Below are 26,592 nucleotides of genomic sequence, written 5' to 3' on the forward strand. Positions count from 1 at the left end.
GGCTGGGAGTTAGTGTTGGCAGTGCAAGAGCCTCTGAAGTTGTAGGAGAGAGCCACACGTCAACACCCCAAATTGTAAACATCCTAAATGTCTACACCTAAGAAAGAAAATCTCAGTAAGTGGGTAAATCTCCCAAACTCTTATTATGAGTAACAGTGGGAATTTAAGTATGTTGAAAAAGCCCTCTTGCCCATCTCCCCACAGGGAATTCAAGGGAGTGAGTGCACAAAGAGAGAAAGATTGAGCCTGTATACTCTGGGATTTGGGGCTACAGATTTAGCTATTCAATATCTGGGAGGAGGAAGACCAGAAGTGACTCACGGATGTCCCAAGACATAAATAATCACAACTAGCACATCTTTATTGGTCACCACGTAGTACCTGTGTGCATTATTTGTTTGTTTGTTCTTCATTCATTCATTCAGCATGTATTGACTGTCTGCTCTGTCCCAGGATATGGATGTAGGTGACTTCAAGCCTCAAGGAGATCAGAGTTTTGATACAAGTGATCAATTCTTTAATAGAGGAGTACTCAGAGCTGTTAATGGGAGCACACTTGGCCCTGCCAGAATGGGAGGAGCTCAGGAGGACTTACCAGAGGAGGGGACGTGTGACCTTAATCATGAAGGATGAGTTGCAAGGTTGGGGAAGGGCACTACAGGCAAAGCAGACAGCATGCGTTCCATAACCTATGTTTACTTGACACCTGTTATGTGTCAGGCACTGTTCTAAGTGCTAGGGATCCAGCAGTGAAGAGGACAAAGTCCTTGCCTTCCTGGAGCTTGTGTTCTAATAGATGTGCAAAGGCAGGGACGTGTGAGAGACCAGGGCTTGTTTAGAGGACTATAAACAATTCTGCACGGATAGAACATAGGGGGCAAGGGTAAAATAATAATAATAATTATACTAATAATAAATGATAGCAGCTTGTATCTGTTGAGCCCTTACTATGTTCTTGGAAGTGTGCTTTAATTTAATCATCAAGGCTCTATGAAATAAGAGGAATTATTAACTATTACTAACCAAATAAGGAAGTTGTGGCTTACAAATGTTAAGTAACTCACCCAAGGTCACATACCTGGTAAGTGGTAGAGCCAGGATTCTGAGTGGGATTCTGAGAAGGGAGGGTCCAGGTCACAAAGTGCCTTGTGGGCCACGCTAGGGAGTGGAGTTTATCTGGGAGATAATGGGAAACCACTAAAGGGTGTTACCCAACTGGTGACACTGGTAAAGAAGGTAGACTGGAGGCGGGGAAACTAGGGATAAGGGGGCCAGTTGAGAGGGTATGGAAGCCATTCTGATGAGAGATTACAGGGGTCTAATGCCAGTTGGAAGGCAGCAGCCTCTGACAGAGGCTCTCACTGTTGCCTAGCCTACATCTTGGAAGCAATTGCATCCCATCTTTATTATGAAAACTTTGGAAGGCTCCTTCTTTAGGTCTCTCAAATAGACCCAAGAACTGAAGCACAATATGAGGAAGATTTTTTCCTGACCTGGCACCAAAGGAGGTTGAGTATCTGTCCCAGGACATTTGCCGCCTGGTGTCTACTAGAGCCCTGATTAAAAACCTCAAACAGGGCTGGCCTGGTGGCTTAGCAGTTAAGTGCGTGCGCTCCACTGCTGGTGGCCTGGGTTCAGATCCCGGGCACGCACCGATGCACCACTTCTCTGGCCATGCTGAGGCTGCATCCCACATACAGCAACTAGAAAGATGTGCAACTATGACGTACAACTATCTACTGGGGCTTTGGGGAAGAAAAAAAGGAGGAGGATTGGCAATAGATGTTAGCTCAGAGCTGGTCTTCCTCAGCAAAAAGAGGAGGATTAGCATAGATGTTAGCTCAGGGCTGATCTCCCTCACACACACACACACAAAAAAAAAAAAAAAAACCTCAAACAGAGCCTGGCTATGTAAACAGCTAGGAGCCACCAGCAATGGCTAATGTAGCACATATCAGCTCTAGGTGTGGTGATCAAACAATACCTGGTTGCCACTACTACAGTAATTTAAATTACTTTGATAATTTTGGAGCCAGGGAACAACAACAAAAATGGTATTTTAGGAAGACCAATCTATGCAGGGATTGGAAGGATTTGGATTTGGAGAGAGGCAGCCAAAAGAGTAGTTCTGCCTCACCCAAAAGGAGGGCCCCTCAGACAGCCATGTGTGGGGATCTTCATCTCTCTGTTTATTTTAGTGAGATATGGTTCACTTCCTAGGAGAACTGACTGGAAGCTGTGGCTAAAATGGGTAGTTGCAGTTATTAAAACAAAATCAGTAACCTCAGCTCTTCCTTTGTGCAGGATAGAAAATACACCATTGGCAGACAAGGTCCTGACTGAGGTGACGAAGAGCCTTAGCAGCTACCCCTTTAACTTCCAGGGGGCCAGAATCATCACGGGCCAAGAAGAAGGCGCCTATGGCTGGATTACTATCAACTATCTGCTGGGCAAATTCACTCAGGTGATTATCTCACAGAACCCATGGAGTTGGCCCCCTGGGAGCCAATGCCATTGCTATCTCAGACAGCACTTGGATCGCTAGCCAGAGTGAATGATGGATGAATGAACAAGTTAATTTACCCCACATTTGCAAGGGTCACCAGAAGTATAATTCTCTTACAAGAACTTTTACTTTTAGAGAATAAAGAAGCCATATCTTCGCCATAGGTAGACATGAAGGAAATTAAAAATCTATCATTAAAACTAATAGCTAATATTTGCCTCGTGCGATGCATCTTGTGCTGTTTTAAGCACTTTTCATGTGCTGTCTGACTTCATCTTCAGAACAACTATATGAGATGTTCTCTCATTTTAGACCCCCAAATTGAGGCCTAGACATGGTAATTATTCTGCTCAAGGCCACACAGCTAATGAGCAAATAAGTGTGGACTTGAACTTTAGTCTTTTGGGCCTCAGGCCCCTCGTTCATAAACACTGGCTATACTGCTTCTATGTTGCTGCAGTCTGAGCTATGTCTTTGAAACCCTTCTTTTCTTGCTGTTGGTCTGATGCAGACTCAGGAGCTTCCAGTGAGCTTTGTGTCACCCCTATGTCCCTGCTCCTTTGCCTTAGAAAGTCCCTGAGTCCAAGAAATAGTGTAAAAAGGGGGACGTCCAGAGACTTCTTCCACTGGTGACTGTACTCTCTTTCAGAAACTGCGATGGCTCAACCTGAAGCCAAATAGAGACCATACTCAGGAAACCTATGGAGCTTTAGACCTTGGGGGAGCCTCTACACAAATCACTTTTGTGCCCCAAAACAACAGTATCGAGTCTCCAGACAATGCTCTGCGCTTTCGCCTCTATGGCAAGAACTACAGTGTATACACACACAGCTTCTTGTGCTATGGGAAGGATCAAGCGCTCATGCAGAAACTGGCCAAGGACATTCAGGCAAGTATAATGGAATCCAGACCTGCCCTCCCCACGTCTGGGCTGCCAGCCCCCACATCCTGTTGTTTTCTCTTTCTGCTTCAGTAATTGGTCCGAGGTTGGTTACTGTACTTTCCAGACCTTTTCAGGCAGGTCTACGTCTGGTAGACCCCTATGAATCGTTCCCTCTAGACATCACCTCCTATGTTTGTTTACTGCACTAGCTCCAAGGACATGACTCAAATAGTTTCTAAGGAAATAATTCTCACCCTTGTGGGGTTGACAATGAAAATTACATGCTAGTGTATTGTTGGGGGTGTGTTGTGCAATTTATAAATTCTTTACTACTTTTTAATCTCCATTTCCGACAAACTGCAGAAAACAGGGTTGTTAGAAACAACCTGGAGAGGAGGAGAAAAACAGTTCGAGAAAAACACAAAATTTATCAATCAACACTTCCAATCTTGTCCCCAGAGGCTTTCTGCATTTTGAAGGCAAGAAAAGTTAAACGCACTCAAAATCATGCAATTACCAGGCACCTTCTGACAAACACACACAGAGCAAGAATGTCACATCCAGCTGTTCCCTGTCTCCACTGAAAGGAAATCAGTTCTCTGCTCCCCTCCAAAGCGCGCTCTCTGGTTCTCAGAAGCACTGTCAATATGACCACCATGGGGGTAGGTGCAGCTGAGAGATGCCTACTGAGCCCCAAGTCTTCACTACGTGCCTCTGATCCACAGCAGCCCCTTTTCTTCTCTTGAACATGGTGGGTTGTGGGTTAAAAAGCATTTTGATACTCCTGGCTTAGATGATCTAAGGTACTTCCAGCTCCCGGAGCTTCTGATTTTTTGCTTGGAGCTGGGGACAGGGGCATAGGCAGACTCCTGGAGAACTACCCCAGCTTCAAAGTTGTGAGAGCCTTGAGAGTTTTCCTTGTGAATCTGCTTCTGACTATGTGATTAGTACTCAGGAACAATCCAGACTAATGGCATCTCCAGGCCCAGCTTTAACTATATTAGCTTTCTATGAATAGCGAAAGTTCATTTACATCTGATACTACTTCTGGTGCCTAGTACACAAATCTGACTATTCCCGAGAGTGAAAAAGGCAGAGGAGGGGCATACCGATGCTAATGCTGAGTGCTGGGATGTTGTACAGTTCCTACACATTAGTGAAGTCAGACTGGAACTTTTGTGCCCAAAGCGTTTGTACGTGATGTCTTCAAGTGATTTTTTCCATTCAGGGTACAAATGGAACCCTCAGGGACCCATGCTTTCATCCTGGATATACGAAGGTAATGAACATAAGTGACCTTTACAAGAGCCCTTGCACCAAGAAATTTGAGACAACTCTTCAGTTACATCAGTTTCAAATCCAGGGCACTGGAAACTATCAACAATGCCAGCAAAGCATCCTTCAGCTCTTCAACAACAGTTACTGCCCTTACTCCCAATGTTCCTTCAATGGGATTTTCTTGCCCCCACTCAAAGGGGATTTTGGGGTAAGTTTGTGAAATGGTAAGGTATATTGGTTAGGATTATTTTGGCTGCAAGTTATAGAATACATGCCTACAAAGGGTTTAAATAATAGGATTTATTTTTCTCTCACATGATGATAAGTCTTCAGGTAGATAATTCAGGGTTAGTTCTTCAGCTTAACAATGTCAAGACTTGGGATCAGCTTTTTCATTATCTTCTTGGCCTTCTTGTGGTGCTAAGATGGCAGCTACTGCTCTAATTTTCTATCTTCAGGTGCAAAGCCAAAGCAGGAGAGAAGGAGGTTTCTCTTGCATACATCTCTCTCCAATTTTGCAAAAGGACTAACAAACATCTTTTCAGATGCCTTTGGCCAGAATTTGATGAAATGCACACCTCAAAGCCAATCTGTGATAAAGGGGAATGGATTACCATGCTTGGTTTAGACTAATCATTGTTCATCCCCTGGAACTGGGGAGTCTTTCCTGAGCACATTGCCTTCCTCTACCTGGGTAAAATCAGAAATCTGTGAGTCAGAAGAAGGGGGCTGACTGTTGGGTAGGCACCCATTAGGATCTGCCACAGGTGGCTTCTCAGATGTCAGAAGAAGGAGAAGTAGCAATTAGATGTCTCTGCTGAGGATTTTCCTCTATAAAGACATTTAGGAAGTAGAAACTCAGGAAATCCCAGGAAACATTGAAGATATTTACATTTTGACTATTTGAATCCCAACTCCAAATTCTTTGTTTTCTTTTTTTTTAAATAGCCTCTATTTTTAATTTTTTTTTTTGAGGAAGATTGGCCCTGAGCTAACATCTGTTGCCACTCTTTCTCCTTTTTTCCTTTTTTCTTCCCAAAGCCACAGTAGGTAGTTGTATGTCATAGTTGTATATCCTTCTAGTTGCTGTATGTGGGACGCCGCCTCACCGCGGCTTGATGAGTGGTGCATAGGTCTGCACTTAACGATCAGAACCGGCAAACCTCAGGCCACCGAAGTGGAGCGCGTGAACTTAACTGCCACGCCACTGGGCCGGCCCACTTTGTTTTCTTAATTACTCTAGATTAAGATAAAATATCTGACCAGAGTTAGAAGAGGTTCCCCTTAATCTACTCATTATTCAAATTTCATATTTTGGTCCTGGAGATCAAGCATTATTCTAATCATAGTTTAGTAGGATGTTGCAAAGTTAGCTACCATCAATCAAGTGCCAATTATTGATTAAGCACTATATATACATTATCTCACTTAACCCCTTAAGATATCATTCAAAGAAATGAGGGCTTTTGTCTGCCTTCACACTCTTTCTCCTATTTTCAGAAAACAGATCAGCATGTGAGGAAGGAGGTTCAACTACCCTCCAGGACACCAGCAGGAGAGTTTCTCCCAAGGTCTTCTGTCTCAGCCTAATGTCACAGAAAGAGCTCTCTTGAGAGGGCACAGGCCCTGTAGTAATCATACCTGGTTTAAATCTTGGCTCTGCCACTTGTGAACGATATAAGCTCTTCATTCCCTTGGCACCTGGGAAAACAACAAAGGGTAGTACTGTGGATCAAGGCTTACCTTAACCATGGCCCAGCCCACAGTTCCCCTTCCCCTCAAGGTTCCTGAGGGAAATACAGGACAATGATTAGCAGAGTAATATTTGGTTATTAGTTGGCTTCGGAACAAACTAGAACTTCACCTGGATGCTGTATAGCTGGGCTGGCACTGGCTGCCCATCTTGGGCTTTTTGGGGCCGAGGCCCTTATCTTGAATCCAGCTTCTGGAAGAGAAAGGAGGAAGGGAGGAAGGACACAAAAGGGAGGAAGGTGGACAGGGATGCTGGGACAGCCAAGGGCCCTTTCCATTCCAGTCATTGCTAAGAAGTACAGCTGAAGGAAAAGGAATATACTCTTGTGTGTTGACTTTTTAAGACTTCTCTGAAAGCTTTGCCTCCTGGGAAACATGGCTCAATTCTTGTCTTCAAGCTTGAGCAAACCCTTCTTACTTGGGGGACGGGGTGGTGGTGGTGGTGGTGGAATTTCTTGCCTTGGAATGTGATTCCTCCAACCAAGATAGGGAGAGGAGGAGTAGGAAAAGGGTGGAGGAGACTTGAGCTCCCCCTGGAGGCTTTTCTGTTTGGTCCCTTAGTCCCTCATTGAAATTGTTCTTGCAGCCTTCTGCATCTCAATTTGGCAATCTCTTTAGATTAGCTCATTACCTTCCTCTGAATAGAATCTTTCTTCTCTGAATATAGCCCTTAGGGTCAGCATTGTACCTGTACTTATTCCTGCTTTGGCAGTTTCTTTCTGTTCCAGACGTTTGGCCCCTCTGTAATTTCTTCCTAAAGCCTAAAGATTTTTTTTGTCTGTTTCCTCATCTATCAAATGAGGACAGATATACTATCTCATTGGTAGTTGTGAGCAATAAGCCAGACAAGCAGTGGTAGACTGGTAAATGTCTAACAACCAGCTCTCTGGGGATGGAGGGGCTGACTTGTGGCATTTGCCAACTTGCATGGAACAAGTACTCCCACTATGGCCTATTTTAAGCTATCAACATGACATCAACTGGCTCACAAAAATCCTAAAGTTTTAACAATTGGCTCTGGTGAGTGGGTAAGAGCCAGCTCCAGCACATCATTGCAAATAGCAAAAAGCTAACATACCCTAGTACCAGGTGGGCCCTTAAAAACGTTACTTCTTCTTCTTGAGAGTTCTCATTCTAGGCTGTCACTCCTGCAGGAAGTTCCCATTGCCAAGTCCTACATTTTGAAGCATACCTATTTGTAACACAAAAATCCAGTTGCATTCCCATCATTTCCAAGACCAGTTAGCCTGGGTATTCTCAAGCTACAGAGAATTTGCAGGAAGGGAATTTTTGCCTCAATTGCATACAGCATTGATGATCTAATTCTTAGTTTGTAAATAGAGTATTAAAAACTGTCAATACTTTCATCAGTTTGGCTGCACTGTGGCCTTGGTTGCTAGACAGAATCCAATTTTTAGGCAAATTAGAAACATTGAAAAGGAAGAGGGAACATCTGTGGGGAATTATTTATGAGATCATTTAGGAATTTTTTTGAAGATCACATTGTATCATTTATATAAACAAGAAAGAGCATAAACAAATTCAGTAGGGAACTGGAATTAAAGAACATTAAAAATTTATTCATTTACATATGTATATGTGTGTGTGTATTTAGCTCTGAGCTTCCTAGTAGCCAAGGAGAAAAATAAGACATAATCAGATACATAATTTTCATTATACCCAGCATACCAGGTCCTAGGGCAAAACAGAGCTATTCCAAAATTGAATCCCAAGGATATTTTACAAAGGAGATTTTATTAGACAATGTCTTTGACCACATTTTTTAAAATTGCAATTTCTTATAGCAACTTTAACCCAGAGGCATAACATTAAAAAGCCAACTCAGTGATAGCAATTCTGTGATAGACTGAGGCAGTATAGGTTTTTGGTACTCAACTTGATAGAAAGAAAGAATTCAGAGTAGTTGGAAGAGGGGAGAGACAGATGTCCTTCAAATCATCTTCCATAAGTATTAATTATCTAAGCTAGCAGTTGAAAGAAGAAGAGGGGCTGATCTTTTGAGGCTACGTACTCTGAAGATGGCCTAGAGTGTTCCTATTCTAAGTTGCTGCTTAAATATGGACCTGCAGTTTACAGGCACCAATCAAGTAAAGGTTTATGAAATGAGGTTGATTCCTAATACAGAAATTAAGGAGCTGATCACAGATTTTGACCTCACTGGTAGACCTAGCATCCCACCTGTACCTAAAAGCAAAGTTAGGAATTCCTAAAGCTGAGTCAGCATTTCCCTCAAGAATTGGCTTTGGGACCATTCTGGCAAAAGAACATCTAATGGATTGAGTCTCCAAAGTCCTACCCCAAGAGTAAGATCAGGATGATTTTTTTTTTAAGACTTTTTTTAAAGAGTCGCCTACCACAGCCGCAGGAAGAAACTTGGTAATGCATCCTTAAACCATCTGATTTTAAGCAGTGTATCTTCCTGGGATATTAAAAGAAGACGGTGGTTTTTGTCATTCAGTGTAATTCTTGGGATTAAAAATGGAAGCATTCTGAATAAGGTTAAGGTTTCTTTTTCATGATATAATATACGTAAATCAAGGAAAAAATATTCACCCTAAGCCCTATCATCCCATCCCATCAACATTTTATTTCTCTGGGTTTAATTCCAGTGCATGTTGATATAAGCAATATCCCACTCTAGAAGAGACTTTTCCAAGGGATGAGGCCAGCTTAGATATTAAATCCAATCAAGTGGATTTCTGAAGAACATATACAGACAGGAAAACTACCACTTAGGCTGTGACACATGGAAGACTTTCAGAAAAGATTGACAGGTAGATGGAATGAAAAAAATAAATGAATATGAATATGAATGAACTGGTCCTGGAGCAAGGGAAGAGAAATAGATGACCTTATTCTGGAGCACAGCTGTCTAAGAAAGAAAGGTGAATAGACACATTCTTTTTTTTAAAAATTTTTTGTTTATTGCAGTAACATTGGTTTATAACATTGTATAATTTCAGGTGTACATCATTGTACTTCTATTTATGCATAGATTACATCATGTTCACCACCCAAATACTAATTACAACCCATCACCACACACATGTGCCGAATTATCCCTTTCTCCCTCCTCCCTCCCTCCTTCGCCTCTGGTAAGCACCAATCCAATCTCTGAATAGACACATTCTTAACTCAGCCAGCAGGATTTGCCCTTCATTCTAATTCTAAGACTTGATCTCTACTGTGGCTCCAGAGAAATAGTCTATTTCCATATATATAGTTTTTGGAGTATAAAAATAACGATTATCTTAGAAATTTTTTAAAATGTATAAAGGAGAAGGGATTTAAAACATTACTTCAGATTTGCCTCAGGTGTTTGTAATAGAAGGCCATATTTATTTTATTTTCTATTCCTTACATAATGGCACTATTCTGTGGTTGCATATTGCTGATTTGATTCTATTTTGAGAGAGGACTCTACTGTACAGTCAAGGCAATAGCTAGAAGCAAAATATTGAGGTTGTCTAGACCAATCATTCTTTTTGTGTGTGTGTGGTAAAAATATACATAACAGAAAATTTACCATTTTAAGTACTTTTAAGTGTACAGTTCTGTGGCATTAAGTACATTTACGTTATTGTCTAACTATCCATCTCTAGAACTTTTTTGTCTTCCCAGATAGAAACTGTACCCGTTAAAGAAAACATTAACTCCCCATTTCTCTTTCCCCTCAGCCCCTGGCAACCACTATTCTACTTTCTATTGCTATGAATATGACTATTCCAGGTACCTCATGTAAGTGGAATCATATAATATTTGTCTTTTTGTGACTGATTTATTTCACTTAGCATAATGTCTTCAATAAACCAGTTATTCCTAACTCTTCAAGGGATCATAAGACTCTTTGGAGAATGTGATGAAAGCTAAGGATTGGAATTCCAAGCAGAAAAATGGACATATAAATGTATACCAAAATTTTTGCATACAATTTAAAAGACATCATCCATTGAAGTGGACCCATTAACCCTGCGTTAAGAGCCCTTAATCTAGAACAAAACGTACATAGAAACGAGAGATTAAATTACAATCATGAGGGGCCGGCCCCGTGGCGTAGCGGTTAAGTGTGCGCTCTCCGCTGCTGGCGGCCTGGGTTCGGATCCCGGGTGCGCACCGACGCACCGCTTGTCAGGCCATGCTGTGGTGGTGTCCCACATAAAATGGAGGAAGATTGGCATAGATGTTAGCTCAGGGCTAGTCTTCCTCAGCAAAAAGAGGAGGATTGGCATGGATGTTAGCTCAGGGATGATCTTTCTCACACACAAAAAAAGACCATGAACTTGATTAATAAGATTTCTGTGAATTCTTAAAAAAAAAAAAAAAGAATGGGGGATTGAGGAACATGTCAAATGGTCAGTTTGGGCCGGAATCTTGAGACTAGACTGTAGTGCCTATTCCTTCTGTGACTACAAATGCTTCATTTAATCTTTATTCCAAAGTACTATCAATACGTTTTTGATTGGATCTTTGCAAAATGCTTTAATAAACCTTTTTCTTCCTCTATGGGCAAATTTGGCTTTGGGTTAACTTTCTGGATTTGTTTTCCTGGAAACGTGATAAAGGGGAATACCAGTTACGTTACAAGTTCTTAATGATAAAAATGACCCCGAAATAAATTGTATCTGGAATGGAAGAAATGATAAATGAACTATGCATACTCTGTGGCTTCCCTAATCTGTATAAAGGCTCTATATATGTGAAGTGTATAACAAAGGGCTTTATCTTTATAGCACTCCTTATCATCCATCATACTGTTATTTATTTGTTTGAGTTCTGCTGCCTTCCACTAGAGGGCAGGGATTTTCACCTGTTTCAGTGATCACTACTTGGAACACAGTCTGTACTCAGTTAATATTTGTTGAATGAATGATATGCAGCCAAAAGTCAAGGAAGAGGTGAAATGAAAAAAAAAACGGCTATTGGTTTTGGCAGTTAGGATGTTACTGGTGATTTTAGTGAGTGCAGTTTCAGAGGCCATGTCAGAGCAGACTAAGGCCTCCGTGGGAGATGCTCCGAAGTTGGGAGAACAGGGAGGTGGGTGGGTAACTGATATTACAAAAACAAGAAAAAATTTCAGAGAGGATAGAATACTGGACTGAAACCAACTCAATTAAATTGAACAGGAATACATGTATTGGATATTTTCTTTATAGGTTGACATGTCTGTCTCCCCCACTATGTCCTGAGGCCCTGGAAGGCAGGGATGGTGTCTTTTTCATCTTTTCATTTCTAAGCCTGCCAGAGTGCCTGGAATATTGTATATTCTCTGTAGAAGAACTTTAGTGTTTGGAATATTCGAGGGAGAACAATGCATGCACAGAAGCCTGGAGGTGGGAAAGAATGAAGCACGTTCAGAGGCCTGCAAGTAGTTCAGTGGGTTTCCATGTGGTCCAGGCAAGAGACTTGCCTCTGGTATTCTAGAATGCAAAAGTGGAACCAAAACAGGAGAGCCTGGGGCCCTGGCTCCCAAGCTACTTACTAATAGAAGCACATGCATTCGTGCATTTTTTTGTTCACGCCTCCATCCAGAACATATTTTGCATAAAGCATAGTACTCTTTTCTGACATGGACTCTGTGTCCTCAGGATGTGGTTTATTAGTAAGCCCAAAGCGTTGGCAGCTATTCTGACATGTTTCTTCTCTAAAAATAATGGTGTGTTTCCAGTCTCCTCTTCACTTCTTCACCTCTTTGTAAGAGCTTTGCAGTTATAAGTTTGTGATGAGCTAGAAATGGGATATTTTTGGACTTCTTTCAATTTCAGCTTAGATTTCTCAGGCAGCTCTGATGTTTCAAATCATCCTGAGATCTTCTCCCTTTTGGTATCAGCACCTGAAGAAAAAGTCACCAATTCACTGTCTTTGAATCAGAAGTTTAAGATGAACTGTGGGTGCTATCCAGCGATTCACATACTTCTGTAAGCTGCTCTAGATATATTCTCAGCAGCTCGAGAGTGATCCTGTTTTATTATCTTAATTGATATTAATAGTTTCTGCATTAATCTGTCCTTGGCCACAGCTGAACTCTTAAACTGCAGAATCTTAGTGTTGGAAGGAATTTTAGCACATACGCTATCTAACCTCCTATCTCATGCAGAAATACCTTCTATTCTACCATATTCCCAGTAGGAGGTCTCCCAAATGGTTGGGGTATCTATAATAACAGGAAGCACACTACATCACAAAATCTTTAATTTTATCTTAGAAAAGTTTTAATTTTTAGTAAGTTACTTTTATTGGGCTGAGTCTAGCCACTTACAAATTTTGGTTATATTTCAGCTTTTAGGATCCACCCAAAATAAACCTAAACCTTCCCTTCTAACTAGTGAATCTAAATCCATTTCCTTACGCTCATTACTGTTATTTCAATTACCTTAGTCATCTTTCTTAAAATTATTTGTATATTCTACTTCTTGGAGGTAGCTGATGGCTTTTTTTCCCCAAGCTTAAAGATCATCTTTCAGTCTTTAGATGCCTTTGTTTGAGGTTTATGATCCGTAAACTCAAGTTTCTATAGTACAGGAAAATGGCGGTGATTTTAGGAAGAGGATATGGTTCAGGGGTTTGGAAAGACAATAATTCCAGGCTTTGGAGGAAATGTATTGCCCTATTTAGGGAGGCATATAAAGGACCATTTTTGGGACTCTTAGAAAATAGAACATATTTTAAGCTCTAAGGTAAAAAAAGTTATCTCCCGCAGTTGTAAAGTGATCTAACCTTTTTGAAAGAGGATCTGACAAAATATGTGTAGATATTTAAAATATGCTCACCTCTGTTTTTTAAATTGAAGTCTAATATATCTGCAGTAAAGTGTGTGCATTTTAAGGCGACAGCTTGATAGTTTTTAAGGGATACACCTATGAACCCATCATCTAGATGAAAATATAGAATATTCCTAGCACCCTAAAAGGTTCCCTTGTCCACTCTCTCAATTGATAAGCCCCCCTCCAAGGATAACCACCACTTTGACATCTATCACCACAGATTAGTGTTACCAATTCAGAATCATAGTGTGTATTCTTTTGCATCTGGCTCCTTTGATTCAGTATTGGCTGAGATTTGTCTATGTTGTTGCATTTAACAGTAGTTCATTCTTTCATTGCAGTGTAGTATTCCTTTGAATGAATACACTAAAATTTATCTATCCATTCTATATTCTATACATATATATTCTCAAATGTTTATGAACATTTGAGTTGTTTCCATTTTTGGGCTATTATGGACTGCTATATGAACATTCTTGTTCATGTCTTTTAGTGGATATTTCCAGTTATAAAATATATTTACCCCAACAAAATTATCCCAAGGCAAAGGTACAAAGATGTGTGTACATTGTAGGATTGTTTATGATAATGTAATATTAAAAAGCCTAAGTACTCATGAATAGGAGATTGTTAAGTAAATTATGATATATCCATAATAGTAACCTTTTATATTCATTTAAATGGGTGAGGTAAAATCTACATGGAAACTTGTCTGTGATGTATTCTTATCAAGCAAAACAAAGCAGGATTATAAAACATTGTGTCTAGTATGATCACATTTAGGTGAAAAATATAGACATATATTTTAATATTTTACATATATATTTGCTGTAGATATTAAACAGTGCATTATTAGAAGTGTTTTTCTCTAGGCAATGGTTAGATTAAGGAGAGATTTTCATTTTTAACTTATAATATTTAAATCCTATACAATAAACATGCATTTAGTTTTGAATAAGCCGGAATTTTAAAGATATTTCTATTTTGAAGCAAAAGAAATGAAGAGGACAACTTTTATGTGTTGAGAAATGAATAAGAGCAGGATTCTGAGATGCTACAGGGAGGCTTCCGAAGGTCGGGGGAGATTTTCAAGAGCCCATGGCATGAGAGGTTTGGGTGTAGCAGGTGACATGAACCAGGAGGCCCTGCTAACTTGATTGCTATGTATCCCACTGAAGGCTCAATATTTAGCTAAATCTACCTCATAGAAATTTTCTGTTTTTCATGTTTTTTAATAATTTTTACTTACTTTAAGAAGCAATGTTACACCTCAGCAAAAGCAGTTCAAATCCCGGGCGCGCACTGAGGGACTGCTTCTGCGGCCATGCTGAGGCTGCGTCCCACATACAGCAACTAGAAGTATGTGCAACTATGACATACAACTATCTACTGGGGATTTGGGGGAAAAAAAAAAGGAGGAGGATTGGCAATAGATGTTAGCTCAGGGCCGGTCTTCCTCAGCCAAAAGAGGAAGATTAGCACGGATGTTAGCTCAGAGCTGATGTTCCTCAAAAAAAAAAAAAAAGAGAGAATTTCTAGGTGCTTGACTCATTAAGCCTTTTGTTGGTAGAATGAGCTGTAGGAGCAATTTCAGAAAGTCTTTTGAAATGTAACAACTTAAGGAAATATTTATTATAAAAATGAATATATGCTTATTATAAAAAAACTTTTTAAAAAGTTTAAAGATCCAACTATATGTTGTCTGTTGGATCCAACCATATCTATCTATAAGAAACTCACTTTAGATTTAAGGACACAAGGAGGCTGAAAGTGAAGGGATGGAAAAAGATAGTCCATGCAAATGGCAACCAAAGGAAAGCAAGGGTGGCTATACTTACATCAGACAAAGTAGACTTTAAGTCAAAAATTGTCACAAGAGACAAAGAAGGACAGTATATCTTGATAAAAGGGTCAATTCACAAAGAAAATACAACAATTATAAATATATATGCATCCCAAATCAGAGGACTTGAATATTTAAAGCAAACATTGACAGAACTGATGGGAGAAATAGATAGCAATACAATAATAGCAGGAGACTTCAATACCTCACTTCCAATAATGGCTAGAACAACCAGAAAGAAAATCAACAAAGGAACAGCAGACTTGAACAACACTGTAGACCAAATGGACTCAACAGACAAATACAAAACATTCCATCCAAAGCAGCAGAATATACATTCTTCTCAAGTATACATGGAACATTCTCTAAGATAGATCACATGTTAGGTCACCAAACAAGTCTTAACAAATTTAAGAAGGCTGAAATCATACCAGGTATCTTTCCTAACCACAATGGAATGAAACTAGAAATCAATAGCAGAAGAAAACTGGAAAATTCACAAACATGTGGAAATTAACACACTTTTGAACAACTAAAATCCTCAACAAAATACTAGCAAACTGAATTCAACAGTACATTAAAAGGATTATATACCATGACTAAGGGGGATTTATCCCTGGGATGCAATGATGGTTTAGCATATAAAAACCAATTAATGTGATATACCATATTAACAGAATAAAGGATAAAAATCACATGATCATCTTAATAGATGCAGAAAAAGAATATGACAAAATTTAACACTCTTTTATGATAAAAATGCTCAACAAACTAGGAATAGAAAGAAATTACCTCAACATAATAAAAGCCATATATGAAAAACACACAGCTAACATCATACTCAGTGATGAAGACTGAAAGCTTTGCCTCTAAGATCAGGAACAAGGCCAGGATGCCCACTATCACCACTGCTATTCAACATATTACTGGAAGTCCTAGCTATAGCAATTAGGCAAGAAGAAGAAATAAAAGGCATCCAGGTCAGAAAGGAAGAAGTAAAATTGTGCCTGTTTGCAGATGACGTGATCTCATATAAAGATAACCCTAAAGACTTTGCACACACAAAATAACCCTGTTAGAACTAATAAATGAATTCAGTAAAGTTGCAGGGTACAAAATCAATGTACAAAAATCAGTTGCATTTCTATACACTAACATGAACTATCTGAAAAGAAATTTAAGAAAACATTCCCATTTACAATAACATCAAAAGGAATAAAACACTTAGGAATAAACTTAACTAAGGAGGTGAAAAACTTGTGCACTGAAAACTACAAAACACTGATGAAAGAAATTAAAGAAGATACAAATGGAAAGACATCCCATGTTCATGGAAGACTTAATATTGTTAAAATATCCATACGACCGAAAGTGTTCTACAAATTCAATGCAATCCCTGTCAAAATCCCAGTGGCATTTTTTGCTGAAATAGAAATATATATATATAATATATTTGCAACCACAAAAGACCCTGAATAGCCAAAATAGTCTTGAGAAAGAACAGAGCTGTAAGTATCACACTTTCTGATTTCAAAATATTTTAAAAGAAATAGTAATTAAAACAGTATAGTACTGGCATAAAAACAGACATATATACCAATGGAATAGAATAGGGAGCCCAGAAGTAAATCCACACATAAGTGATCAACTGATCTTTGACAGGAGTGCCAAAAATACACAACAGGGAAAGGATAGTCTCTTCAATAAATGGTGTTGGGAAAACTGGATAGCCACATGCAAAAGATTGAAATTGGACCCGTATCTTACACCATACAGAACAATCAACTCAAATGGATTGAAGGCTTAAACACAAGACCAGAAACAGTAAAATTCCTAGAAGAAAACATAGGGGAAAAGCTTCATGACATTGGTTGTGGCAATGATTTCATGAATATGACACCAAAAGCCCACTCACCAAAAGCAAAAATAGACAAGTGTGACTACATAAAACTAAAAAGCTTCTGCACAGCAAGGAAAACAATCAACAGTGAAAAGGAAGCCTACGGAATGGGAGAAAATATTTGCAAACCGTGTATCAGACAAGAGGTTAATTTCCAAAATATATAAGGAACTCCTACAACTTAATAGCGAGAGAAACTAATAACCCAATTAAAAAATGGGCTAAAAACTTGAATTGACATTTCTCCAAAGATGACATACAAATGGCCAACAGGTATCATCACTAGGCCAACATCACTAATCATCAGGTTAATGCAAATCAAAACCACAATGAGATATCACCAACATCACTAATCATCAGGGTAATGCAAATCAAAACCACAATGAGATATCACCTTATAACAAAAGACAACAAGTATGGTAAGGATGTGGAGAAAATGGAACTCTTATATAGTGTTGATGGGAATGCAAAATGGTGCAGCTGCTATGGAAAACAGTATGGAGATTCCTCAAAAAATTAAAAATAGAAATACCATATGGTCAAGCAATCTCACTTTTGGATATTTTATCCAAAAGAATTAAAATCAGGATCTGGAAGAGATATTAGCACTCTAATGTTCATTGCAGCATTATTCAAAAATAGCCAAGATGTGGCAACAACCTAAAGGTCTATTGATGGGTATTGACAGATGAATGGATAAAGAAAATATGGTCTATGCATACAACAGAGTATTATTCAGCCTTAAAAGAAGGAAATAATGTGATATATGACAAAGATGAACCTTGAAGACATTATGCTAGGTGAAATAATCCAGTCACAAATACTGTATGATTCCGTTTATATGAGGTATCTAAAATAATAAAACAAATAGACTCAGAGAGTAGAATGATGGTTACCAGGTGCTGGGGAGAGGGGAAAATGGAGAGTTGCTAATCAATGGGCATAAAGTTTCAGTTATGTAAGATGATTAAGTTCTGGAGATCTGACATACAACATTGTCCCTATAGTTAACAATATTGTATTGTACACTTTACAATTTGTTAAGAGAGATCTCATGTTAAATGTTCTTTTACAAGAAAAATAAAAATTTTAAAGTAAAACTAAAAAGTTCACCCCTCCCTCCTGTCCCACAATCACTTCGCTAGAGAAAAACACGCTTAATAGTTTTAATTAATGGAGGGAGCCTTCCAGGCATTAGCTATGCATATCATAGCTATCCAGTCTCTGGATATATGTAGTCTCTCAATCAAAGGAATTCACCAAGTGTCTCTTACATTCTAGCCAGTGCTCTAGGAACGAGAGAGAGAGAGAGAGAGAGAGAGAGAGAGAGAGCAGTTTTCTGTCACTTAAACATTTATAGATCTCTTCCATGTGCCAAGTGCCATGTTAGTGCTACAGATTCAGCTAAGAACAAGGCAGATGAGGCCCCTGCCGTCATGGAACTGGCATTCTAGAAGGCTGGCAGACAAAAGACCAGAAATGCAAACAAACCAAAGCAAATGGGACTGTGGCAACTGCTGGGAAGGAAGAAACAGAGTCCTGTGAAGGAGAATAACAGAGCGTCCTAGTCTAGATGGGTGATTGGAAGACCTCTCTGAGGAGGAGATGGAGAAGTCAAGAGAATTCCAACAGAAGGAATAGCAAGTGTGCAACCCTGGGCGGGGGGAAGGGAGGAAGCTTGGCAGTGATTGAAGGCCAGGGTGGCTGGCGTGTAGTGGGCAAGGTAGGCAGGGGTATGAGATGGTAGTGGCAAGGTGGGAAGGGTTAGAACATGCCTGGCCTTGAGAGACCTGGTAGAGTTTGGACTTTATTCTAGGTATAATTAGGAGTCACTGAAGGCTTTAAGCAGAGGAGTGATATGATCAAATTTGTTTTTAAAAGATTCCTGTGACTGCCACGTGCAGGATGGATTGGAACAGGTCTAGAAAGGTAACGTGGAGGCCAAATAAGAGGCCATTGCAGTGTCCACACAAGAGATGCTGGTGGCTTGGGTTAAGATGGTAGTAATAAAGCCATACCAAGATCTTGTTCTGCAACTGGCATACAATATTTAAAGCGTTGGAATTCCAGAGTTCAAGGGATGTGGAGGCTTTCAGAGCTCCTATGGACATCAACTTGCCCAAAGGAATGAGCACACCAGTTCAGAGGCTAACTGTACAGAGCTATTTATAGCAACATTGCTCATAGGCAAAAATACTGGAATCAAAGGGATGCCCACCAGTAGGGAGTTGTTGAATGAATTATGATACATTCACACCATGGACTCTTATGTAGCCATTAGAGTGTCCCCAGCTGACTTGGAGGAATTTCCACAAAGGATTGTTGAATAAGAAAACCAAGATGTAGAATGTGTTTAAAATTTCATTTTAAAAAACAAATCCTGTATATATACGTGTTTGTATGATTATATGAGCAGTGGGGGAAAAAATGAAGGCTTCATATTAAGTTGTTAACATTGGCTCCCATTGGAAATAGAAGTAGAGGAGAAAATTAAGCCAAAAAATAAATGAAAAAGCAAGGAAAACATTAAAAAGGACAGATACACTCACACTTATTCATTTTTGTTAAATTAGATATTTTATATATGTATAAGAATATTTTTTTTAAATAATGCATTTTTTAAGAAGCTGGCATTGGACTTATTTTGGCTGGAACTGAAGCATAAACCCTGTTTGCAGCAGGAACTTTCCTGGTACAGGATATCTTTCCTGTTCTCTGAGTCAGAATCTAGCCCCCAATGGGATCCCCACTAACTCCTGTTTCTTTGACCTCTGGAAGCCTGTTTCTTTGCCCTCATGTGTCTTTGCCCGTGAGAATTACATAGGAAGTTGCTTTGCTTGTTTGAGAGTAACATTTCCTCTCTACATTCACTTCTTGTTTGGTAATTTTACAGAAGGCAAAATATAATCCCTAAGCCAAACCACTTCTAGCACAGGGAGAGCCCTTTGTTCCCTCTGACAATCACAGGAGACTCTCTGACTCCACCCAGTGCCTAGCACACACAGTTCTCAGGGTGTTGGTTGAGTAAACACATGATGTGCTCCTATGACATCCAAAGTGATTTCCCCTAAAATCTGGCACCATTTAGGGCAAGACAGAGAAAAAGCACTAGAGTTGGGGTTTGAGTTGCCTCATCTAGCAAGCTCTGCTCAATTATTTTCTTCTCTTTAAATTCATGCTATATTAAAAGGGTCAAAAAGGCAGCTATAGGATTGTTTAAAGTATAATAAATATTTTATGTATATATTAGAGTGGAGGAAAAAGGATTAGAAGCCTATGTATCATATTTAATAGTAGTTTGTCTCTAAGTGGTAGAATTTGGGGTCATTTTAATAGAATGTTTTATTTTTTACTCACTTGTACTTTTAACTTTTTCTATAGTTCTCATGTATGATGATAATAATGATTTTTTAAAACTTTTCAGTTGTGCCTAGCTCATGATAGACCTGAAATAAATATTTGTTAAATAAAGATGGGCTATTTAAAGAAAGCAGTACATGTACATTTTAGAAAATAGGCACCAAAAAAAGCACAAATAAAGAGGAAAAAACACCTTATAATTTTGCCATTCAGAGATAACTTGTAATACCTTTGTATAGAATTTTCCAGTTTTTATTTATTAAAAATTTCATATATAATAGTTTTTTAAAGATGAAATTTTTGTAACCTCTTCCTCTCTTTTCTTCTTTTTTCCCCTTCTTTCTTTCTCCCTGACTCTCTCACTAAAATTATAGAGAAAATTAGCTACCAAGTGGCTCAGAAATGCATGTCAGCAACAAAGTGACCCCTCTTCCAGGAAGGGAACAGCTCTTGGGTCTGAAGTATCACTTAGTCCATTAATTTACTCAACAGAGATTTCCAGGGACCTTCACTCGGGGTTCAGCCTTCTGGAGAGTGAGTCAGTGTCCCTCTGAGTTGGACACAGAGCAAAACCCTGCATTTTTCTTTTGCAGGCATTTTCAGCTTTTTACTATGTGATGGAGTTTTTAAACTTTACATCATTAGAGGAAACTCCCTCTCAGGAAAAGGTGACTGCCACGATGGAAAATTTCTGCTCTCAGACTTGGGAAGAGGTACGTCTTTCTCTTATATCTCATTGGCCAGGACTGGCTGGGAAAGCAAGATGCAGGATTTTATGACTGGTTTAGAGCCTTAGATCCATCATGAACTGCTTCCTAGAGCCAGGCACATTGTCGTCCACTCCCCCTCCCAACCCCCAAATCTGAGTTTTATTAGCAAGGAAGATAGGCAATTCACGTAATCTGCCCCAGATACCATTGTGGTAAGACCCTTTCTCCATTGCCCAGGTCCAAGATATCTCCTATTTATTCATAAATTTGAAGCACACATTTTTTTCTTGTCTGAGATACTGAGTCATTCAAGATCCAGCGCTACCTGATGAAAGTTTCCAAGGAGGAGAGACGTATGAGGTCTACTCTGATTAAAAAAGATCAGCTAGGGCTAGCTCAAAACAGCAGCAGTTTTAAATTGACGCAGTTGCAATTCTTAAGAAATGCAATTAATTAAAAATTGATGCTGTTGTCATCAGCACTGACAAATGGGGAAGGAAGGTTGTGCAAGAGCCTGGAGGTGTGGAATGTTCCCGAAGTATTTTGTCAGAGTTAGAACGTGAAGGAAGAGTATTCAGGGCTTTTGGAAAGAACCACTTAAATATGCCTGAGTACTTAACAGTTTACAAAACACTTAGGGGAGGCTTTTTCAACTAGTGGAGATCTGTGGAGGAAGATCAGCATCTTGGAGTTGAGGCAACTTGAGACCAATCTTATGTACAGCTGCTGAGGAGGTAGATTTAGGCTGCTCTTTGAAAAAACTTACTTCTTGTTCAGAGTGGAAGCTCTGTCAAATTTTCTCTCCTTACCCTCATCTAATTTTTTATTTCATCAGATTACATTAGGTTGGGAACGCTTATATACAGACCTGTAGGTCTGCTCAGATAAGCCACACGAGGAATTGCTCAGAGGGCCTGGAAGTAAGCACAGAAAGGACTGCATTTGGAGAAATTCTGAAATATTTGGGGGGATGGAATTGCAGGGTGAGACCCAGAGCCTAAAATGTTGAGATGGGTGTTATGACTCAGGTGTTATGACTTCATTTTTCCCAACTGCATTGTCCATCCATATAAAAAACATAGTTCTGTCAAGCGCCCTGTTATAGAGTAACTCTTTTCTTCTTTTCCCGCTTACTTCAACCTGAGGAAGCACTGCTATCCTGGTGAGACTTGAGTTTAGGAATGTCCCTTCTAGACACCTTTGGCAGAGAGAGAACTAACAACTGTTAAGCATATATTATGTGCTGAAAAGTGGACTAGATGCTTTACGCATACTATATTGTGCTGCCTGTCCCTGCTTTGGCGGGGAAAATAATGCAAACTATACCCACTGATGTTCAACAAGGTGTCCCAAATCCTTGGGTCCCTGAGGTAGAGAGGCTAGGAAAATGAGTGGAAGGGGCAGTTCATGCTTGTCTTCTGGCAGGTTAATTGGAGGGCTGGTAAAAATCTTTTGACAACCAGAACATAATCACTTTTCTACTCTGAAAATCTGGTCATCCAAGATACGGTCAGCCCAAGAGAACAATGCTATAAGACTCTATGTATAATAACTGGGTACTTCTCAGTATACTCTGGGTCCTGACATTCAACCTCATGGACTTTTAGCCTTTCTAGGGAAATGCATCCCATTCTTCAAGATTTGCCATGTCCCTTCATATGGGGGGTGGTAAGGGGAAATGGGTGGGGAGGAGGGAAACTGGTACTGTCCCATTGCCCTGGGAATAGAAAAGAGAGAAGGACAGAGAGGAGAAGAGTGAGGAAGGCAGACTATCTTCCCATTTGGAGAGCACATAGTATTTAACATTAAACATTAAAATGATCAATTCTAGATTGATGAACCAGGTAGATGTCTTTGGCTTCTATATTGTTGGCTACTATCATAATTAATCCTCAGCAGGTTAGACTGCATAGCCAATGTACAGCTTTCCAGGAAGAGGAGGGAGGTGGGAACATTGAAGAATTCAGGGAAATTAGGCCCAAATGGCATTCTCCCAAGGGATAGGCCAGCCTTCAAGAACCTATGGGGTTGCAGCATTTTCAAGTCAGGCTCAAGTAGATTCTTGGAATTCTGTATCCCCTAGGGGTTCTTTGTTTGATAGGCCCACCAAGACTACATCAAATGAGAGAAGAGGTCTTTCCACAAAGGAAAGGCAGAGTGCAGTTACTGAAAGAAAAGGGGTAGGGACCTGGATAGGTAAAGTCAATTGATGTCACAGCAAGGTCTCAGGAGAACGTCACATGCAGAGGAGTTGATCAAAGTGTAATTTCCAGGACTGTAACAAAAAGACAGTTTCAAGCTGGGTCATTTGAAGAATTCCATCAGAGCAGGACAAGGCAGCCTAGGTGTGGACTTAGCCTTCTAGAGACTGGGTGGCTAGCAGGAGCCAAGTGAGAAACAAACCCCAGGCAGCAGTTAGGGTTTTGAGATGGGATGTTCCTTGGGAGGGGAGAGAAATCTGGGCAAAAGGGGGTGAGCAGGCAGCCAGGAGATCCTACATATAAAACATCTGGCATAATTCCTAGTACATGATACACGCTTAGCAAATGTTAGTTCTCTCTCTGCCTGGGGTGTCCAGGAGGAATGCCTATCTCAAGGGCTGAGGAATAGGGCAGCAGACAGAACTCTGGGCTGAGCTAGAGATGTCCCGGCCTGTTGCCCTCTAATTGAGGGCGGGAGAGGAGCAGAGCAATCTGTGGGTGTCTGGGCATATATTTACAACAACCAGGAGAGGTAAGGGCAAGGGTGGGCAGGCAGCCCTTCATATCTTCATTTGGGGGTTGGGTGAGTAAACACTTGAAGGATTCAAGAAGACCCCTTTGCATGACTCAGATGCAAAAAAAAAGAGAGGTCAGGTAAGGACAGTGGACAGAAGGTGAGATGTTGGCACTTTTAGTAGTTCTGAGCAAAGTGCTTCCTAAACTGTGTTTCAGAGCTGTGTGGGATCATATTAAAAAGCAAATTTGGCATTGATAGTTCTGGGGTGAGGATTATCAAGCTCCTAGGGGTTGCTGATACTGAGTGGCAAGGCTTTTTATGACACTATTTCCTTAAGATGCTTATAGAGGCTCTGAACCAAAGACTGTGGTCAAGAACATATAGAAAACTGATTAAACAAAGATTAACAAATTTCTTTCATGCAAGATTTTTTACAGCTTTTAATATGCTAATGTAATTATGAAGCTCAAGTTCACAAGGGGTAAAAAAAGTGTACTAAAATTCAGTGTTTCTAAATCTACTAGACTGCAGACACTACTTTTTCCTTAGAGCACTTATTGATATCTCATAGAACCCTGTGGAGGAAAAGTTTCCTTAACAGACCCTAAACTATAAACTCCTGTGCCCACTGAAGGAGTGCAGCACCACTCCCACAGCCCTCTGGAGAGGCCAGCTCTCAGGCCCACGTGAGCTGGGGCTTCCTCCTCTCTTGATCAGCTCTAATAGTGAAAAAGAGGGCTATGGAGAGGTGCCTGTTGTACAAGTATGACATTTCCTTCACTTCGCTTACAGCTGAAGATAAATTTTGGTGAAGTGAAAGAGAAGTACCTGAGTGAATACTGCTTTTCTGGCACCTACATCCTCTCTCTCCTTCTGAACGGCTATCATTTCACAGCTGATTCCTGGAAGCATATTCATTTCATGGGCAAGGTAATTTGGGTACTTGTTGGGTTGGGGAGAGGTTGGGTGGTAGTAACTGAAGCAGCTTTGGGCTTGAAAGGGGTAGGAGTCAACCTGATTTAAATTTTGGCCTGATGTCCTATTCTACCACTTCACCTCTATCCCAAGCTGGCATTTTGTGTCAAGCCCTCCTGGGTACGTCTACCAGCCAGGTGTGGGTATCCTATCTAAGGAGAGCTACCTGTGTTCTCAGCCTTGCCCTTCTGCTCGCATAACAGTGACTAATTCCTTATAAAACAAAAAAATGAGATATTAAAGTAGTGTAATGGTATTTCAGAAGTAGCCACAGTGATTCTATGTGCTGACTTCAACATTCATCCCGAACACCCCTTCCACAAATCTGGAAAGGGTGATCATGGTTTCTTCTAAGGGATGAAGGCCTTGTTAGTTGTAGCTTCAAAGTTGACCAGTCTGAAAGCTCGTGAAGAAGGGGATGAGTGGCTGTGAATGGGGGTCTTTGCTTAGAAGCCAGGCTTGGCGGGAGCCTTAAAGAAGCAACCTTACTGTCATGCTTTACCGTAGCGCCACCTGCAGGGATTCAGGCATAGAGAGACATTTACCCCAGCTGCGCATCTCATGGGCAACTCACGCTTGATGAAAAATATCAAGAGCAGTGTTTTTCTACCTTTTAAACTCATACCCACTAATGGCAAAAACAATTTACCCTCTTTATTAAATGTACGGTGATTTCAAGCAAAACAAAGCATTGCGGCAGAGGGCTGTAGCAGCCTTGAGGGTACTAGTTTCATTACTCTCTTGTCAATACTGACCTTGCTAATTCAAACGCAAATATTTTCTTGTTTTAATATCCCAGTCTTCCTTCCATTTCGTCACAGTTTATTTTGTCTGTTTAAAAGATATGTCTGTCAAATATACAAGTGATTTATGTTCTTTGAACTCCAACAAATGATCCAGTATTTCTAAACCCTAGGTGACAACTCCTCTAACTATGGAGACTTCCTTGACACATGCAGTCAGATAAGGTTCCTGTCCCCCATAAAGGGAGGTGGACCTATTACAAATTATTAATTCCCAGTACTGGTAAGGGTTACAAGGAAAAGAGCATTTCTACATGTTATTGGCTGGAATGTAAACTTGCACAACCTTTGAGGAGACTGTTTTGGCAATATGTGCTAAGAACCTTAAAATATGTACGTCATTTTATCCAATTACTCCATTTCTAGGATTTATAAATAATTGGATAAAGTGAGTAAAAATGAACATTTAAGGCAGTTCATGCCAGTGATGTTGTAGAAATCCCTTAGGAGACATAGGATGATGTTTATAAGGTATTCTTAAGTGAAGAATTCTACATACAATTTAATTCCATTTTTTTGTAAGAAAAAACATTCAGAGAGAGCTCACAAAATGATAATAGCAGCAACTTCTGAGTGGGGAAGTATAGGTGGTGGAGTCAGAGCGTGTTTTATCTCATGCATCTGCATGAAGTCTTTCAACTTCCATAAAGTAAGACTGACTTGGGATTATTCCCCAATTTTTCCCTAGTTGAATCATAAAGTCCTGGTTTTGTATGTATGAGATTCCTGGGCCTGACATACATGTAAAAGACCAGAGACAATCATTGCTCTCTCCTCCTTTCCCTGCTTCCTGTCACCCCCCAGCCCCTCAACCTTCACAAAAAAAACAAAAGAGGAACGCAAATCTCCCAAGACCTATTTGAATTAAATTCTTCTAGGGAGGAGAATTGGGCAATCATTCACCAAATTCCTTCCTGAATTTTGGGAATACAGTAGTGAGGCTCCAAACTCTCCTTGTTACTCACTTGCTCCTGCTCTGTTTTCCCCACTACCATATGTCCAGTTTAGAATATAAAAGTAACCTATTTAGAGAACTGAACGTGGTGCTCTCCACCTCCTGGTTGCTCAGTGTTATGGATGGG

At 40.0% G+C, this 26,592-nt stretch overlaps 1 protein-coding gene across 2 annotated transcripts in view; it reads left to right on the forward strand.

Annotated features, from left to right (window-relative positions):
- ENTPD1 (ectonucleoside triphosphate diphosphohydrolase 1) overlaps positions 1 to 26,592 on the forward strand; it is an 89,491-nt gene that overhangs the window by 61,056 nt on the left and 1,843 nt on the right. For both annotated transcript variants that reach the window (XM_058543612.1, XM_058543611.1), the window contains exons 5-9: positions 2,305 to 2,464; positions 3,156 to 3,395; positions 4,618 to 4,875; positions 20,898 to 21,017; positions 24,525 to 24,662. In XM_058543612.1, the coding sequence (XP_058399595.1) occupies positions 2,305 to 2,464; positions 3,156 to 3,395; positions 4,618 to 4,875; positions 20,898 to 21,017; positions 24,525 to 24,662 (916 nt within the window). The remainder of the gene's footprint in view (positions 1 to 2,304; positions 2,465 to 3,155; positions 3,396 to 4,617; positions 4,876 to 20,897; positions 21,018 to 24,524; positions 24,663 to 26,592) is intronic.

The sequence above is a fragment of the Diceros bicornis genome, chromosome 6, assembly GCF_020826845.1.
Source record: "Diceros bicornis minor isolate mBicDic1 chromosome 6, mDicBic1.mat.cur, whole genome shotgun sequence".
Taxonomy (NCBI): Eukaryota; Metazoa; Chordata; class Mammalia; order Perissodactyla; family Rhinocerotidae; genus Diceros; species Diceros bicornis.